Raw genomic sequence first — 19,769 nt, 5'->3', positions numbered from 1 at the left:
CCAATTCCAACATTTTTTGTGGTGAAGATTTATACAGTTTTTTAATTGCGTTTTGTTCCAAATTCTTCCACCTATCCACAATACACATTTTTTAATTCTTCAATGGTGTTAAACTGCTTTCCCTTCTTGAGCGTACTTCCTCATCTGGCATTCTCGAACAGTTTTTAATAATATTCCAATCCTGCAGTTTTGTTGGCCACGATAAAATATCTATATTTGAGCCGTTTATTTTGAAAGTGGCATAAGTCACTTTACCGTAATGAAAAGTGGTGATTTTTTAATGTTTATACGAAATTATTTATACTGAGAAAAATATCACTATCCTGAGATAACAAATACAAGTAAATCTTCTCGAAAGTTAGCATCCATATTTTTAAACGTGTTCAAACGCAAATCCTTAAATATATCGACTTAAAAACAAAGTGACTTATGCCACTTTCAAAATAAACGGCTCATTTGTATCTTCGAAATAAGCTCGTGTTATTCTTGCAGTATGCACAGCTGCGTTATCATGTTGAAAGATATACCTTTGCTTAGCTATTTTTTCTACATATTTCGATTGTTGTCTATTAACGATATCCATGTACGTTCTACTATTCATTTTTGTAGAAACAAATTCAATATCCTTCTTTCTATAGAATCCTATAGTTGCTCCGATAGTGTCACTTCAAGTTTCAATCCATATGCACATGTTGATTTGAGACATGTATGACTATCTCTCTTCATCATTGCATTTACACACATGTACTCTCCTAAATAAACTGAAACAAAGATGTCTCATGTCATTATTAAGTGAGACGCGATCGTGAAAACATGGCTACCGATAATAATGCCAGACCATATGCTGCTTTGGCGACTCGTCAGAAAATCGCAGGGCTAGGCTGGGAAATTCTGTCACATCCACCATACTCCCCAGACCTAGCACCCTCCGATTATCACCTGTTTCTCTCTTTGCAAAACCTTTTACAGGAAAAAAAATTCAAAACTGAAGCTGATGTCACCCAAGCACTAGTTGAGTTCTTCGCCTCTAAAAATAAATCATTTTTTAAAAATGGCATTTACAAGTTGCCATCACGCTGGCAAGAAGTCATAAGTAACGATGGAAAGTATATTCTACAATAAATATTATTAAATGTATGAAAATTATATATTATATTATAATTATAATAATATTACATAATTATATATATAATTATAATATTATATATATAGAGTAATAACTCTATATATATATATATATATATATATATATATATATATATATATATATATAATATAATATAATAATTATATATATATTATATAATTATAATTATAATATTATATTATATATTATATTATATTATATGCTCTGCAAATTCCAATCCGAGACTTATTTATGTTTATCAGTTAGTGGTGGTTGTTTTTCCATTTTAAGCCTTTTCGAATGCTTAGAATCCTTTATCATTCTTTGCACTGTCCTAGCACTCGATTCAACATCGGATTCAGCTGCTATTTTCCATGCCGTCATTGCAGAATTCAAAGCACGTCTTAAAATTTGTCATCTTTCTCGCACACTTCTTGATTTTGGACGACCACCAGGGTTCTTTTCAACATTTTTCTTTATTTTTTTAAATATCTATAAACTGCACAACGACATCTCCCTAATATATGGGCAATTTTTCGCAGCGTATAGTTTTCCTTCTTTAAATTGTTAATTATATTGATCTCCGTTGCATGTAGTTTTTCCCGCGCGGCATTTTGTGTAATGAAAAACTATTGCACACGCAGTATCACTTTAAATACTGCACGCCTAATAACAACAATTCGCCAGTTTACCGGAGACTATTTTACAGTTTTGTCGCGGATCGAATAACGTATTTAAAATTTTTGTCTCAGTTTTCGAGGCTGCTTACTTACGTATTTCATACAACTGAGCGACATGATTTTTTTAGAACGTAAACAATAATATTATCCGTAAAAGAAAAATAAATTTCTAAGTTACATAGAATTTTTCACAATGTTCGTGAGTGTCTTATAGTTTTGTCGCGGTGTAGAGTATTAATGGCACTGTTGTATTATTTTTTAGTCGTTAAAATTGTCAGAGAAAGAAACGAATGTCTATGTAGATCTGGATTTTGCAATGAATGCAGACAATTTTTATTTTGCTTAAAAATCTACATTCTAATTATTACAATAACCTGGAACATGAATTTTTGTTTTTGAATTTATTACTGGTGCTTCAATTAGACTGAATAATAGAAACATAGTTGCATCCTTCATTATTTACTTGTTTGCTTTCCGTTTTGCCTGACGAGGGAAAGCACTCTTTTACAAAATGATGTGGACAAGAGAATAAAAATTTTTATTAGAAATTTACATAGTAAAGGATATTTAATAAAATGTTAAATATAAATTTTAAGTTGAAGTGGGAACTGACCTAGGCAAATGATTTATTTCTTAGAGTCGACTTCTAATAATTTGTAACAATGAAATTGTAACAGTTTTACGAGCTTAATTATGCAATTTTTATAAAACCACTCAGCTTAATTACTAAGCAATTGACTAGGAAAGAAATGTATAATATCAAGTACTTGGTACACAAACAATATAAATTGTTACAGCGTGTTCGGTCTAAAAAAAAACACTAACAAGCAAGAATAAATGACTGCGCGTTTACAGTACATTTTACCGTTCGAAAGGTAATAAAACAAGCGTCAGGATCGCATTCCTGCCACTTTGAAGATATTCAAATTCTTTTCACAAAAAGTCAATCTAAATTCAACGTCGACCCCAGAAATTCGTGTTCCTAATCTCTTGGATGTTAACAAGACACCAGTTCCTAAAAAAAAAAAAAAAAAAAAAAAAAATGTACAACGTAACTGGTTTTTTCATGTTTCCAATTAACCTGTTCCCAAGCAGCTGAATCCTTAAATCAAGACATTCTAGCGTGTTTGCCGTTCGATAACCGTTCAATAATCTCTCCATCATCCTCAGTGAATAATTTGAATAAAGTACTCGATCGAAAAATACGAGCATTGACCATTTCTAAAAGCGTCCGCAATAAATAGATCGACCGTTAAAACGTTGCCTAAGCATAACTTCGCGGCTCGGGCGACCGTAGTGACCGTTTTACGGCTCGAGCGGTCACGCAACCCCTAATTTCAGGCGATCGCGAGCTAATTAATGGAAACGTGCGGGTCGTCGATATATTTTTCGTGGAAAACGAGTCGCAGCGCTCGCGTGCCGCAGGAAAAACCGTTAAATGGGAAGACGCGTGATTAAGAGTTTCTTTGTGAGCTAATCGCGCGATTCGCATGCTCCCGGCGTGTACTCGCGACGTGACGCATTCGAGGACGCTTCTCTGAATCTGTAATGATCGGAACCGGCCCCGGAGAACAGTGGAAAATAGGATGTTGTCGGGAGTGAATTTCCTCGATGAGTTACGAGCGCTGCGCCGGCAGCCCGGTAAAAACGGCGCCCGATCTTTTTACAGGACATTAAAATCACGAAATTTATTGGGATTCCCGAATGATGAATGTGACCGACTTGCGAGAATGTCGCTTCACTCGTTAGATTGGTCTTTCCATTACTTTTTATCAGTTACCACGTCAATCATTATACGGCACACACGCTTTAATCCGGGAAGCTTATTTATTGGACGTTCATCTTTTTAGGACAAACAGAAATTTTATAATTTCGACCACATTGACAAAGTCACTTTGATTTTATCATTGCATCAGTTGTTAGTAGACTATGGATTTGATGCATTTATGACAAAAATAAGTAGAAGAAAAGATTCGAGAAATTTAAGCAATTTATTATATATATATATATATATATATATATGTTATATTATATATAAAGAAAGAAACTGCTTCTTACAATTGATGCAGACAATCTTTATTTTAAATGAAAATCCTCATTTTAGTCGTTAATGACGCTGTATTTTTATGGAAAATTAAAATTGTCTGTATCGATAAGAAGAGACAGATGTTTAATATAAATACGTGTCATCTTTCAATAAATTCGATGAGTTAAAATTAAATTATAAATCAAACGTAATTGATGTAACAGTCGTGTGAAAGTCTTTGAATGTTTTCGTTGTTTCGTATTCGATAGTTATTTGTAATGTTTCTATTATCAGATCGTTTATGCGGGTCTTTACATAAGACTAAAAAAACTAAAATTTCAACGTGTATTTAATAAAACAATATTAACTATATATTTTATTATTATTCTGGACGTTGATTTCAGTCCGATAATGAACAACGAGGCGGCGTATTTTCGTGCCACTGCGCTCTCTCATTTTCGCAAATGTACAAACAACAGGAAAAATTTATGCGCATGGTAATTGTAGCGGAAATGGAAGACTGGTGGAAATGAGGTTCCGAGATTGATGTGAATCAAATCTGCAGTCTAATTGAAAACAGTCCGCGTTACACCGTGCAAGAGTTTATTGCAGCGCCAGGAATGTCAATTTTAGGATAATCGAATAAATAGACAATCTTAGAATAATCGAATAAATAGGCAATCTTAACAATATCGTATCTGATTTTTACAGATTAAAGCGGATCGGAATGCCATGAATGAAATGTACAGTTTCAAGCATATCATCGATTTTTTTGAATTCATAACGGCACATTCGTTCGATTCAATTGCACGCCTTATTAACCTACTTGTACCAAATACAATTTTTTTACGCTTCAATGGAAAATATTTTTCTCTTTCTACTCGACTGTTGGTTGAATCCTTTTTGTCGATCTTTCTCAACCGGACGAGCTGATTAGAACTCGACGGTGCTCTGCGTATCCGACTTGTCCATCTTTGATAGTGCTTAGCCTACTTGTTTCTTGCGTGGCAGGTATACAGGTAGGCTAATCACCTGAATACTCCGGGGCTTTGCTATTCTAAACCACGTTCAATAATGTTTGCAATCTGTTTTCTAATTTACGTATATAATAATTGGTATCAATATAAAATGTTATCATTCACGTTCTAATGTAATAAATTCGACAATCATTTCCATTGTTCTTCGATTTTCAGACAATCCGTAAATCTTGTTTCATACGCATGAATATATGAGCCGTTTATTTTGAAAGTGGCATAAGTCACTTTGTTTTTTAGTCGATATATTTAAGGGTTTGCGTTTTAACACGTTTAAAAATATGGATGCTAACTTTCGAGAAGATTTACTTGTATTTGTTATCTCAGGATACTGACATTTTTCTCAGTATAAATAATTTCGTATAAATATTAAAAAATCACCACTTTTCATTACGGTAAAGTGACTTAAGCCTCTTTCAAAATAAATAGTTTAGAAAAATGACTGACATATATTAATTTTGTCCGACGTATTTTACTGAAGTGATGTTTTGAAAGGACAGTGATTTACTAAAATTGTTGAATAAATTACATATATAATAATAATTTATACCATGAACATATTTAATATAAAGATTTGATTTAAGTATTTTTTATTTTAATATTCATAAAATACAAAAATTATTAGTACATTTTGAAACATAAGTATAAGTAATTTATATGAAAATACATCGGTTCAATTTAATTTTCGTCATCGATAGGAGTGATTAAGTCCTCGGAAATCGTGTTTTGTTTCAAATTTTTTAAATAACTGTGTTATATTGGGGGTATATAATTAAGCAAGTCCATCATGTCTTTGTATTTTGCTGAAGAAACAGGACGAGATCCAGCGTATAACGGATCCATATCTATTTGTGAATAACGCCTAGGTCTTCCTCTTTTTGGTGACAAATCCAAAGTTAGAAATTCATCTTTTTCATCTAAAGTTAGTTTATAAAACATTTTATAGCCATCTGCTGGCGGGTCTGGAAGTAGCCGCCACATCACTATAATATAATTTACAAAACTGCACTATTCTTTCGCACTTATAAAAATAAGTCCAGTGATCACAACTTTTTTAAAAATACTGAAAATAATTCAAAACAATACTTCACACACACTTATCACACGTTTCTATTTCTTTTACACTAAGACCCGCAATTCATTTCCTGAGTACAGCGACTTACGCCACTTTCAAAATAAACATGTTTGTTATACCGTTAATTAGCAAAACTTCTCTCGAACAAATCTCAATAGTTCTCAACTTATTGATTGCAAATTTTTAAAAATGAAAAGATACCGTTCAATTGTAATTAGTGTTACCATTAACTCGATTTTTTTGAAAAAATGACTTATGCCACTTTCAAAATAAACGGCTCATATACGCATTTTTCATAATTCGTGTGTTTTCAATGGAAAAATTCATTCATTTAACACTGTGACTGCCGCGACAACTTCGAAAACTTTGAAAACTATGAATGTAAAGTATCTTATTTAATCAAATTAGAATTGCAAAGTTATGTTGTATAATAACATAAATAACTTTTCTCAACTGAATTCTTACATTCCGCGGATCCTAATCAATTTAGAAAGACATAACAGATCAGTCGAAGTGTTAACAAATTAAATATTATTGCCAATTTTGGTGAATCGGAATGCATTGTTTACGTGATCGAAATAAGTAGATGTAAGTGCAGTGAAACAGAATAAACAATATTCTACAATAAAAAAAATATCTGAGCCGTTCAGATTGAAGTAGCAAAAATTTACAAGTAGAAATTAAATTACGTTAAATTGACCGAGAGGTAGAAAATGATCGTAGATAACAATGAGTCAATGAAATGTATGCATTAATAGCTTACCTCGGAAAGTAACCTATTTATTCAGGGGTATGAACATAAAATAATAAACACGAATAAAAATTTGTCCTATTTAATCTTCCGTTGATTGTATCAAAAACACGGGTCCGCGAGTGTTCATTATCAGCTAGACATGTTCCTAACACGGGGCCGCATTCAAAAGCACTTTCTAGTCCGCTCTTGATACGTCAGAAGAATTAAGTCCTCCGTGGCGCGTTACTGTGCCTCGTTTACACTAGCGACCCTAATTTCCCTATTGTTTGCCAGGTGCAATTTTATGCCGGCAGCGAACCACGCTAATTGTAGAGCCGCTGCTCTCCCGTAACGTGGAAAAGATCGTGCACCGTATTTACCCGTGTGAAGTGCCGTCGCTCGTCTGAATTAATGAGTCAGAAGGACAGAACTCTGAGCGTAAACCCTGTTTAACACTTACCGTTGCACGAGCTGTAACACTTACCGATAAAACTATCAAAATCCAGCTGATCCGTAACCAGGTGATCCGGAATTCGATCTCGCGGAATTCGTGAACGCGTTCTGTCCTTCGCAATTAGTGATTACTGGACTGCGGATTTGTATGCACTTACGGTTCACGGAGGCTTGCAAAATGCATGAAAAAGCGTACACTGATGAAAATTAATTGCATTGCTATTCTATATTCATCCGAGGGATCTTTCTAGTCAATTTAAGAAATTTGTCGCTTCTTTATATACTTACAAAAGGATTAATGAAAATGAGAATTTGCATAAAGATCCGCAATGATCACATTCCATTATACGTAATTTAAAAGATAAAGAAAAGAGATCAAATTAACGAGATAAGATTAACTTTCAAAATTAAAAATTAACTTTCGGGCTGTTGTGTTGAGAGCAGCGAATTTGCTTGTTGTCTGTTGCATGGTCGAAAAGATAATAGCTACGATAAATGTGTACGCTTTAATTTTTCTTTCGTTAAACAAATTACTTCGACTTCGCGGATTTAAAATGTTCCCGGATCGTTCCTGATCTCGTTAAATTTGTTCATCCGTATATCGAAAATTGAATTTCCCCGACGTTTTAATTAATTATACATTGAAACAAATGCATTTATATCGTATTACATAAAACTACAGTTTATTCGCAAAATTTCGGCGTTTATTTTTGAAAGCTATTCAAGGTAAATGGAATTATTTGCCTTTAGAATTTATTCATGGACATATTCTATGAGTTGAAATGCACTTTAGTTACAGTAAAGGGGTCCATGATTAATCAATTAATTGAAAGCGATGAGAGTTGGTTATTTTAATGGTAACGGATTGCATAAAATGCAGAATTTTCTGTGTAGATTACATCAATCATGACGTAACGAATGTATTAAAATCTTCCTTATTATCACATATCAGTAATAGTACTTTACTAGGAAAAACCGTAAAGTTAGCAGAAGTAGTAGATATATATATATAAGTGTTGATTGAATCAGTTGCTTGGAACACGTCTAATGAAATAGGCTTAGAAAATCATTTTTAAAACAACAATAATGCTGTTTACGATATCTTACAGTTTATGAGATTAACGGGTTACTGTACCTCTAAAAATACTGAATTATCTACACTTGTTTTCATAGTTTCGTCAAGTGGGCAGACTTTTGAAATATGAAACACGTTTTCAAGCGAGCTATGTCTATCGATCCTAATTCTCCGAGAATTTTCGTCGACGATTTATCCTTTTTTCCGCGGTGGAACCTTGTTCCGAATAAATTGGAAAAACTTGGCCTGCAATGAGACAATTACATCATTGAAAAAACGGAGGCCACGAAACGAACAATTTTCAAGCAGAAAGTGATTAAAGTAGCTGCCTGGTAATTTCCCTCTACAGGATGTGCATCACTGCGGTATAATATGCGTCATTCGTCCTTTTTTAATCTCGTGTCACGTGTTTTGTTAATCTTGCTACGGCATCTTTCTCCTTTGTCGAGAAGGATTGTTATCCAATTGTGAAAATATTTCAAGGTTTGGGGCAGATTTAATGTCGTTCTCTGCCTTCGGTACAATTTGGGGCGAATGGAAGAAGAATATGAAGAAAGAAATGGATTTTCTGACCATTCTTAAACGTGCAATTCACGAAGCTTTGTTCAAGGTTGCTAAACAATGAGACTGGAAAACGATGTCTATACGTACGTTGTGTAGGAACGAAATAAGAATGACGAGTATGAGAACTGGATGAAAGTTTTTGCACGCTCATTTAGACATCTTAATTGTTTGAAATGCACTTTTCATTTTCATCGTAACGAAATACAATATTTATTCTGACGTTATAAGACTTTAACGCGTTTTCAATATTAAAGACTAAAATATCGCTTAGGTAATTGATCGTTTAATTTCATTAAGCATTCCTTCTTCTTTTAGCATTAATAGTGCGAGGCGAAAGCAATAATGTTCTTCACTCGATCATAAATACGCAAGATACATAAAATACAGTCGACTGATCACCAATCAAATATTATTATAGCAATCGATACAACCATCTACGATCGAAACCTGTTTGCAATACGTTCGAACACATCTCTAACATTCTTTACTCAATAACATACAAGAAATAAACGCAATTTTATTTTTCAGTTTTTTCCTTCATATGTTTTAAAGTGCTTCTTCTAGCCAACCTGAATCTTTCAATAAACCTTAACGGAGCACGTAAAAATTTTAATTAATTGTCAGAAACTAGGGAATCAAATAACAATATTTATACACTCGCTGTTCAAATATACGTATCGGCACAGTTAAGCATGTCAAAATGAATGTTGCCCACTGAATAATCTTTTTACAGCTACAGTTATTCCTTTGAATTATAATTCACAAAATTGTAATAATTATAATAAAAATTATAATTCACAAAATTGTAATAATTATAATAAAAATTATAATTCACAAAAATCAAAGTCTGTCGTCCCTGCAAATATTTGTTTCTTGTCATTCCAGGTAATAACAAAATTTAAAGAAAGAAAACGCATTTTAGTCATTGTCCAGTAGACAAGTCTTCCTGTAATCTAAAAAAAGAAAGTCATTTAATCCGGATTTAAAAAAGTTATTGCATTCCAAACGGTGTGCGAATACTTTTGCGGGCCGCTGCATACCATTGTTTCGTTTGCATCGAGAATCCAATTTCCTTTCGATAGGAAGCCGTAGAGCGATGTTCGGAAGATAATGATTCGAAATCATAGTTTCACGGATGGTTTAATCCGCTTGTTTATTTTGGAGGAACAACTTCCTGCGAGGCGGGGCACTTATCGTCACCGACAACCGCACATCCTATGGTCGTTTCAAGACGTAGAATCACCAGCGAAGACAGTCCAACTCCGGCAGTTCGCCGGATTTAATCGCAACGCGATCCCAAGGTCACGTTGTTTTACTAAGGAAAACCGCGACGCATTGATTCATACGGAAGCATCATAGTTCGATCATCGCGGGAGGAGCGCGGACTGGTAGTTGAATTTTTTGCGGTGCGTGGATACCAGTGTCTGTTAACAGTCTGTTATAAATAAAGTACTATAAATAAAGGATCGAGTAAATAGTGTTTGAAAAGTGACTATTAGTGAATGGAATTTTCTGGAGTGAAATGTAAATTGTGTTTGTTGCAATAGTGTTAATACAGGACGTTGCCTCGGAAAAAGAAAAATCGTTGACGCAAATTCTGTGATAATTAGGGTTAATGAGCGTAGCTTGTTTGAAAAATTAGATATGTAGCTCTCTTTTATAAGTGTTTAGGAGGACAAGAAGTAAAGTATTGTTTATAAATAGACTAGTGTTTCTGCAAATATTGAATTTAATTTAGGGAAAATTTGAAGTGAAAATCATTTTATTAGGAATTCTATTAGGTCTTCAAGAAACGATAGTTAAATTTTCATTATTATTTCTATACTACGTTTGAATTGAAATTTAGTTTGTAGCTAGACAAAAAATTGATTATGTCATTTTTTGAACACTTGGTAGTGTTACGAAAATTTTATTGATTATAGTAACCTGTAAAGTTTCGCTATACTTTATGCAATGAAATCAGTCTAATTTAATTAAGACGATACAGTGTTGACAAGATAAAATATCCAAAACTAAAATCGAGAATAAAAGAAAAATATCACATGAACATTACAAAAAGTTTGAATTGGAATTGTTATAATATAAAATAAATAATATAATATAATGTAATATAATAATAATATAACGTAATATAATAATAATAATATAATATAATATAGTAAAAATATAATATAAATATGGACATAATTAAATTATGAATATTACTGTAGACGTAAAGTTCTTAGAATTGTATCCCAATAAAGATATTTATGATTATTCGTTAAAAATTTAGAAAATAACATTTGTCTTATCAGTTGTCAAAATCGAGGACTCTCGAAGACTAAAATATAAATTAACAATATCAATGAATCTGATCTCATACCAGTTTATGGCTAATCGAGCATCCACATATTTTAATCCTGACGTTTCAATCGTTTTCTCGTTGTTATCGTAAATTAGTATGTTTTTGGTGCTATAAATTCGTTGTAACAGAATTGCACAATATTGGCGACCATCTTTAACATTCCATTTTACCATGGAAGAGTGTGAGATTTTGTCCCAAGTGGATTTCTCTGGCAACGCTCATGTGTGGAAGTTGGTGTCGTTAACGTGAAAGTGGTCTGAATATTTATGAACATCGTTTATACATAAAGAGAACGTTGTATATAATTGGTCGTTGGCATAATTTGTAGCTTTAATCAAGGGAAAATGACACGCGGAGTTCGACAGATTTCCCTTCTCGTGTCATACTTTTACTTTAGCGTGTCGATGGCTATCGGGACCGCTTACGTCGATATTGTTTTTTTAAGTGAACGTTAACTCCGCCGATGCTAAGAAAGTGATTTCACATTCACTGATGTGTATATTAATTTCATTAGCTACGTGTATTGTGTATCTAGAAGCAGAAAATATGTTAATATTTGCCGGAAATTCGTGACTCCGATCGTATCGCAATGGAAACGATGTATTAGATTGCCTAAATTAATACGAATAGTTCTCTTTTTATCGAAGAAATTAAAAAAAAGTTACAATTACTTTCGACAATGTTTAAAAATTCTGGCATACAATCTATAGATATATTGATTACTAAAATTATTTTTGGCAATTTTTAACAATTCTGGTCCGCGTAAAATATCGATATAATGTTCTTTAAAATTACTTTCGGTAATTTCTAGAAATTCTTCCATATAAAATATTGATCCGCTAAAGTTACTTTCGGTAATTTTTATGAGTTCTTTAATAGAAATTAAACTGAAAGACAAATTTATTTCACCGTCTATTAATATCTATTACTGTAAAAGTGTCCGTGCATATAAAAAGTCTGCAAATGTCATGTAAATGACATCCGCAGTTTATTTTTCACAGGAAAGTATTAACAATTTCACTGAGAAAAAACTCTTTTGAATGCACCTTCTAAATCTCGAACATCAGACCCTTGGCTAAGAGGTAGCTACTGATTTCCACGCGATTATTAGCATCCCATGTTCTAGATTAGGTCTCCTAGAAAGCGTTTTTTCCCAGACAATTCTTTAGAAAAGTACAAAACGGAATTTTCCAGGGCATAGTTATCGGGAAAGCGACTTCTTAACACCAAAACTGAATTACAACGTTCTGAAAGTTGGTAGTTAGTAGGGGACAATAAACACTACGTGTAAATTATTGTAACAAATTACTGGTACATATAATAAAATTTAATTATATGTGTAAAATTTGTACCAAGATAGGCATAGATCTATAATGCTACTTTCACTTTTTCACAGTAATTACACTGTCAATCCTTTTAGCTTTTTCATACTCTAAAAAACTTCAACACGAATGTTTCGTAACTAAAATTCATGACATTCACACAAAGTTTGATGTTCCGTAAATTAACGTGCTAAAAATCAAGGAAGTAAATTTTGGTTATTTTTTGTAAAGTCTAGTTTAAGTTGATAAACATTTAACTGAACAAATTAGTGTAAATTGCTATTATTATTATCATGAAAAACAACTTGGCAGTTTTGAAGACATTATAGTAATAAATATAATCTGTAAAAATCAAATTAGCTTTTTCAGTTGGATCCATTTTAACTCGAGATCCGAAATAACATTTCTGACTTATAGTATTTCCACCTTATATGACGTAGTGCATTTTATACATATGAAATTGAATATTGCGACTCATGCAACAGTTACGCTTTTAACAGTTTTTTAAATATATACAAATTTGATAATATTAAAATTCTTCTGAAACGAGATATAACAATTTCTAGTGGCGTCTTAAAGTCACCACTCGACTTTAAGGGGTTAAATATCCTGCCAAAGGTAATGGGTTGAAAAAATGTATCAAAATTTGGGACACAACTCTAACATGAGCTTTGACAACAAATTAATAAATTTAACAAAAATTATCGATAATATTAAAAATCTACGTTCTCTTTGGTATAACTCTTTGCGATACAAGATTTCGTGATTGAAACATTTCAGGTATTTGAGTTTTATACATTACGCGACACCGGAGTTTGGCAAAATTTTATTCGAATGACGAATAAGAGATAAAGACTCAGGAATAAGATTTTATTTAACACTATGGAATAAAACTTTATCTAGATAAAAATGTATCCGAATAAAATTTTAATCGAAATAAGACTTTCTTCGCATAAAAAATTATTCGTACAGGAATTCATACGGAAAATAATTTACTTGAATATCACTTTTTCGAATTATTCGAGTAAAGAATTTTTCAAATTCTTCGAATAAAAATCATTCGAGTTATTAGGATAAAAATCATTCGAGTTATTAGGATAAAAATCATTCGAGTTATTAGGATAAAAATCATTCGAGTTATTAGAATAAAAATCATTCGAGTTATTAGAATAAAACTCATTCGAGTTATTCAAATAAAGAAATGTTTGAATATATATACTTATTCGAAATATTCCGAATAAAGGCCTACTCTGTGCGACACATTGTGCACCGGTTTCCCGCGAACGTTCGCGACCCGACCCGTCCGTTAACAAAACAGAGCACCAGTTTTCCGGGAATTTTCACGACCTCTCGCCGTCAGCTGGGAAACAGGGCACTGGTTTCCCGCGAATTTTCGCGTGCTCCCCCACCGATCCAGATTCGACTGTCGCCGATTGGCGCGCAAGTTCGAAGCGCGGCTCGGTCTTTCCTCTTCGAAAGAGTGCTCGGCGCCGGATGCGATAAAAGTCCTCCAGTCGGCTCGAACAAACGATATAAGTGCGTTCACGCCGTGTGCCCGACCGAACGGGCCGGACGATCGCGTCGCCTGCGAAATCAGACTGGATAAAAGTCAGTAAGTGTGCTAGGTCATTGGTTTTTGCGGCTGCGAACGGGAGTCGCGAGTGTTCTCGCGTTCAGCCGGTTAGTCGGACCGTGCAACCTCGTCCACGAGCTTCCTTTCGCGCTCTGTTCGCGCCGCGAGTAGAGCGACAACCCCGGGTCTCCAAGGCAAGCCGCCAACTAGTTGCAGAGACCCGGCGATCGCATAATTGCCACGGGATTCGGCGAGTCACTCGCCGATCCTATTCGACGGCCGCTCCGGACCGCGCCGATCCTCCGCGATCGATCGATCGATCCGCCGCGACGCGACGACACACGTTTTGCTCGCTCCTCTGCGAGATGTGGAACAAGATCGAGGTCTAGACGCTCCTCGGGGATATGCTCTTCAATGTGTGCTCCATTAACCCTTTCAGAGTCGGATGACCACGACAACTTCACGAAGTGTGTGCTATCGCAGGTCGAGTGCGATGTTTTTGTGTCTCGATGCGCGGTCTGCAATTCTTTAACGAATGTAGACTTTAGTGGTCGTTAATAATAGGGGCCTGCCATTTTTTGGTCCTGTTCCTCTAAAATTGAAAGCTCAAATTGTGAAATTTAGTGAGAAAATGTCGCGCGTGAAATTTGGCAGCAGCTGGAACACGAAATCACGCGCTGCGGAAATATTTTATAAAGATTTCATTCATTCAGTTATTTCAGAAATGTTGTTAAACGTTTTCGACGAAAAGAGAATGTTTTAGTGAATAATGGTGAGCTTTACGTGTTACTTCTGAAAATATGTATAAAATCTTTTCTGACTCGCTGTTAAAAAAAAATGTGTGATACAGAATTTGACGAGGGAAATAAGGCGAATCTGGACACATTGATTTTGATGAAATTGTCATGAGGGGTAGTTTTCGAAAAAATATTTCATATATATTGTTTCATCGTATTTATGTATTTATTGGTTTAAATGTTATCAATCTTTAAAGAATGAAAACAGTCCTTGTGAAATTGGGGGTTAGAAGTACGTTTAAGGGATGTTTTCACCCTTTCAATATGGATGGTGCAGATTTTGCATTGTGCGCTATAATATTTATTTATTATTTATTATTAATATTTATTAATATTTATTTATTATAAATATCATTTATTTATTTATTAATGCTTTAAACGAGATGGTTTATTTAGCAAATACAGAATTGTTACACGTTCATACGTTCGATGCTAATGTAAATATATTTGTTTATTATAAATTGTATATATTTTCAGAAGTAATACATAAATTAATCTAAATCATGGCCCTTGTGGCCAGAAATGTTAAACAATATTTGTGAAATAACGAAATATGTAGTTATTTTTAAAAATTCGACGGTCATTAGAACGTTTAAATTTTAACGCAAACGCGACACCGCTTTCCGTCGTCTTATTGTTTCAAACTTTCGCGCATGTCATTTTATCACGCAGTGTCATATTTTAAAGGCCCGAGGCTAGAAAAAATAGAAAGTGGAAAATTCAGAACCGCCCTAACGTAGATGTAGGATAGAGCAGTTTGGTTTGTTCGCATGATAGATCTTCTTTTATGTGCTCCGTCGGTTTGGATTGCATTTGACGGATTCTGTTTTGTCGCCAGCAACAGGTGATTCGAGGGTGGCTTGCTGTTTAGGGGAAGGTTAGCGCTTTGAACCGAGCGGAATTCGCAGCGCGTGGTGTTGGAAAGTAGCGGTGCGCACAGTGGGCCAAAAATAGACTATGGATTTTATGCATTTATGGCACAAATTGTGCACGTTAATCTCAAAACGGTGAAAACATTTAAAGAATTGTGTTATTTGCAGCTCATTAAAATTATTAAGACAAAATATATACGTTTCCACAGCTTCGTTATTTAAATACAGGCAATTGTTATTTTACCTAGAAATCCGCCGTCTAATCAAGAACTCGCTTTTCGTAGCAAAAATTCAAATTTTCAAGTTTAATACTTTGCAGAAATTTGTTCACTTACGAAGTGAGGACACTTTGAAACTAGGAAATCGAAGATATTCATTTTAGAAGTTGATCTAAATTGAATACAACATGCAACAACTAATGCAAGAATTCTGAAATTCAAAACGAAATTAATTTTTGCAAGTATTTATTTTAGATTATATTTAATAATAGTTTTGCAAGACGACTTTATGCATATTGGTAGTTGTATCTTGATTATTTAATTCCGCCGTAAGTATTTTTTAACTTGTGCATAAATAGTGCAATGTTTACAACAAATTAAACTCTACTGATGGTTTTACAAAAATGCTTAATAACATTTGTTTAAGGAATCATCCGTACTTTCAGGCATTTTTGATAATCTGGCAAAAAGTGTTTCAGATAAAAGTTAATCGGCATTCAGTCTTCTCCAAATTTCAATATCAACAAAATTTTAAAATAACTTTTGTTTCATAAATAATCCAAGGTCGCCTCAGTTTTTACATGTCATTATACATTTCTGACTTCGTAATGTCATACATGACAAGATTAGTTCAAGGACGTTCTATACTGCGACCTTAAATCTTGAAATAACGTAAAAATAATTATTACTACGGAAAGTTTGTTCTTGGCCCACTGTGCGGTGGTTAGTTTCTTCTTTTTTTTTAGTTGCTGTTCGACGATGTTTGAAGGAAATTATTGTATCAGGTCTGTCGGAATTGCGTGCTGCAGGGTGTGAATTTAATAACCCAGTTCGAGGAAGTTTAGCGAGTTGAAACGAACTTAAATGCTTTAGATGCGGCTTCTGCCTAGTATTTGTAATCCGCTTTTGTTCCCTTGGGAAGCTGCTATTGTGTTATGAAGCCAGTGCCCGTTTCGAATTATACTTTCACACGGCACGATTCGGGCAGATCGTGGCAGTTTAACAATTGATTGCATTATGTTGTCAGCGATGCGTGACCCGTCGAGATTCGCAATTTCTTTCCGTAATGACGTAGCGCTAATTAATCTAAGGCTGCTTGTGATTTTCAATTAGAATAAAGAAACGTGGTATAAACATATAGCGGAGTCTAAAATATGAAAACTGACTCGCATCAATTTCAGTACATGCACTTTCTATTTCACTGTTTTCTAGAAACTTGATTTAGTAATGCACGGTAATTTACAATCTGGTACTAGTTGCACTATTAGAAATTTATGAACTTTTGAATTCGGTCAATATGTCAGGCTACTATTGCCTGCGATTGAAAAAGTGCATGTTGCAATACATGTTTTATGCGCGACTTGTCTATCTACTTGCTGCTGCTCGTTCAGTATTTCAATCGTCACGACTCATTTATTTTATTCAAGAAAGGAAGTTTACGAGTATAATTATTTAATATTGTAATATATACAAGGATCCTTCGTAAAAATTAACCGATTTTATTAGAAATATTGCGATTCAAAAACCTGTTCGTGTAAAAATCTGCGTTTAAAAATGTTCTATCTGGACACAATAGTATAAAAATGATTCAGAAAATATTTCTATAACACAAATTCCAACTTCACCTCTACAATTCCATCATTGTATCCATATAAATAATAATAATAATATATTAATTTGATCAACGCTGTGTTGCAGTATTATGAAAGAAAAAGGAAAGAAGTGATACAATAAAAAGATACAATAGAAGATACGTGATCATGATAATTAAATAAAGTGAAAAACATGGAGAAAATGATAGAGAATAATACGGTATGAGATCATTAAAGTAACAGAAAATAAGATGGAATAGATAGAAAGAACAGGGTCAGAAAAGGAGGAGTAATGCTAACGATAGTCTCGTTTAATTAAACGTCACTTAATTCCGATTCGAATGATTCACTCACGTGTTCCTCGTCTCAACTTCGCACGAGCGCATCACGTAAAATCGATCGTCAAAGTTCAGATCAATGCTGTTCATCCAATCATTGCTATCAAGCACTCTGTAAAATAATATATTCATTTCTAATGACAGATGTGAGAGCCGGACAATTAAATCGTAGTCATTCTACGCATCCCATCTCTTTTGCAGAAGACAAACAATTCTGCTGGCCCGAATTAAATACAGCAAAAATAACAGCAGAGCTAAACACTAATAAACCGCGATAAATTTCTGCAGTTAATGCTATCTGTGTGTATCAAGTGAAACAGTTCCAATATTACGGTCGTGTCCACCTGTGAAAGGGTTAACACATCGACAGCTCTCGCAACAGCGTGGCAGTGTGCATTTCGTCGGTAGATACGACCGGAATCGTTGGCGCTGCGATCCTCGAACGGCGGGTCGCTAATTGTTATTCGATAATGACGCATCGATAACGAATGGTTTATCGGGAGGAAGAGTCGATTAACCCACTTTCCCGGGACCATCATCAGCGGGCGAGAACGCGCGATCCAGCCGCTGGTCGGAAGCGAGAATCGTGCGACTCTGACAATAGTGTTGGTTCGTGTAATAGTGAAAACTCGAGCCGCGAAATTAGCGGCGATTGCTTCGCGATGAGCCGCAAAAAGGTGTGGAACTCGATTATCCGCCGGAAAAAGAAGAACCACATGGACTTCAGCGGGAAAGAAGAGAGCGACTCGGGCAGTGCTTGTAAGTCGATGATCGCGGGCTTTTGCTTCTCATTTCCTGCTGTTTGGGCTTGATCGCATGCAACGGGATATACAGTGATGCGCAAAAGTGATTTCACACCGTTTAAAATGCAATAACTTCTTCTTCTCGTCATAACAAATAATATTGCTATTTCTTCGTGGCGAGTATATTTGTCGAAAACAGCCGACTGATATTCTTTATTAAATTATATGTATACACTGCTCAACAAAATTATAGCATAGAATTTTTGATAAGAATTAGCTAAATTTGACAGACGATAACTCCGCGAAAAATCATCGTAGGATGATGATTTTTATTTTAAATTAAAGCTTGAAATCTTTGCTTTAAGGTAATGTTTCTGGATTTTAAGTTTGATGGTCCCTGACCATTGTAACCCTTTATATGTGAGACCATGCTTGTCGCATTGAAAAGTACCAAGCTTTACGAAATGCGCGAACTTCGTAAATTTTTTTCGGAAATGTCGTTTGCAGCCGAATGAAGTTCGCTCCTTCCCTTTTAATTAAAAAGAAAAGAACGTAGCTACGATTTTGTTCGCAAAGTTACAGTACTTCGTGAAGTAACCCTAGATTTCAGACTAGTTTACTAGACAGTAAGGTGAACGAATATTTACGAAAATTATTGCTGACGCACACAGCTATTTTTGTCAAGCTACAGCCATTGAAATATGTAAAAATTACCCGTTTTTTAGTTAAAATTCGTGAAACACTGTTTTTTGATGAACTTTAAATGTTAACAGCCCGTGTATATTTTCAGCATGCGTGTCGAAGCCAAAAAAACTTATTGTTTAAGTTTTCGTTAGAAGTTAAAATCGAAAAGTTGGAAAACGAATATTTCTTATTTTTTGTTGTCGTTCAAAACAATTATAATCTGAAGAAATATTCAAATCATTTGATTCAATTTTGAAGGATTTATTGCGTTTTAAACGGTGTGTACTCAGTTTTGCACGTCACTGCGAATGCATACTTCATGACGAAATTAAATTGTACTGTCGAAGCTGATTTTTTTTTATTTCGAGCTTGATCGCTTGCATTTGGATATACGTAGGTGCACGCTCCATGTCGAAATAAAATTGTACTGTCAAAGGTGATTTCTGATTTTGAGCTTGATCGCTTCCATTGGGATATATAGGTGCATACTCCATGGGGCGAAATAAAATTGTACTGTCAA

General features: G+C 34.3%; 2 protein-coding genes across 2 annotated transcripts in view; both read left to right on the top strand.

The window, feature by feature from the left end:
- LOC117218760 (uncharacterized) overlaps window positions 1-11,007 on the top strand; it is a 159,087-nt gene extending 148,080 nt beyond the window's left edge. Inside the window, exon 6 of the mRNA XM_033467384.2 lies at window positions 9,931-11,007. Coding sequence (XP_033323275.1) covers window positions 9,931-10,049 — 119 coding nt within the window. The 3' untranslated portion in view covers window positions 10,050-11,007. The remainder of the gene's footprint in view (window positions 1-9,930) is intronic.
- Window positions 11,008-13,579: 2,572 nt separating this feature from the next.
- Window positions 13,580-19,769, top strand: part of LOC143261143 (uncharacterized) — a 158,706-nt gene continuing 152,516 nt past the window's right edge. The window contains exon 1 of the mRNA XM_076527755.1: window positions 13,580-18,581. Coding sequence (XP_076383870.1) covers window positions 18,311-18,581 — 271 coding nt within the window. The 5' untranslated portion in view covers window positions 13,580-18,310. The remainder of the gene's footprint in view (window positions 18,582-19,769) is intronic.

Source organism: Megalopta genalis, chromosome 1 (assembly GCF_051020955.1).
Source record: "Megalopta genalis isolate 19385.01 chromosome 1, iyMegGena1_principal, whole genome shotgun sequence".
NCBI lineage: Eukaryota > Metazoa > Arthropoda > Insecta > Hymenoptera > Halictidae > Megalopta > Megalopta genalis.
This window is presented reverse-complemented; position numbering and strand designations above follow the sequence as displayed.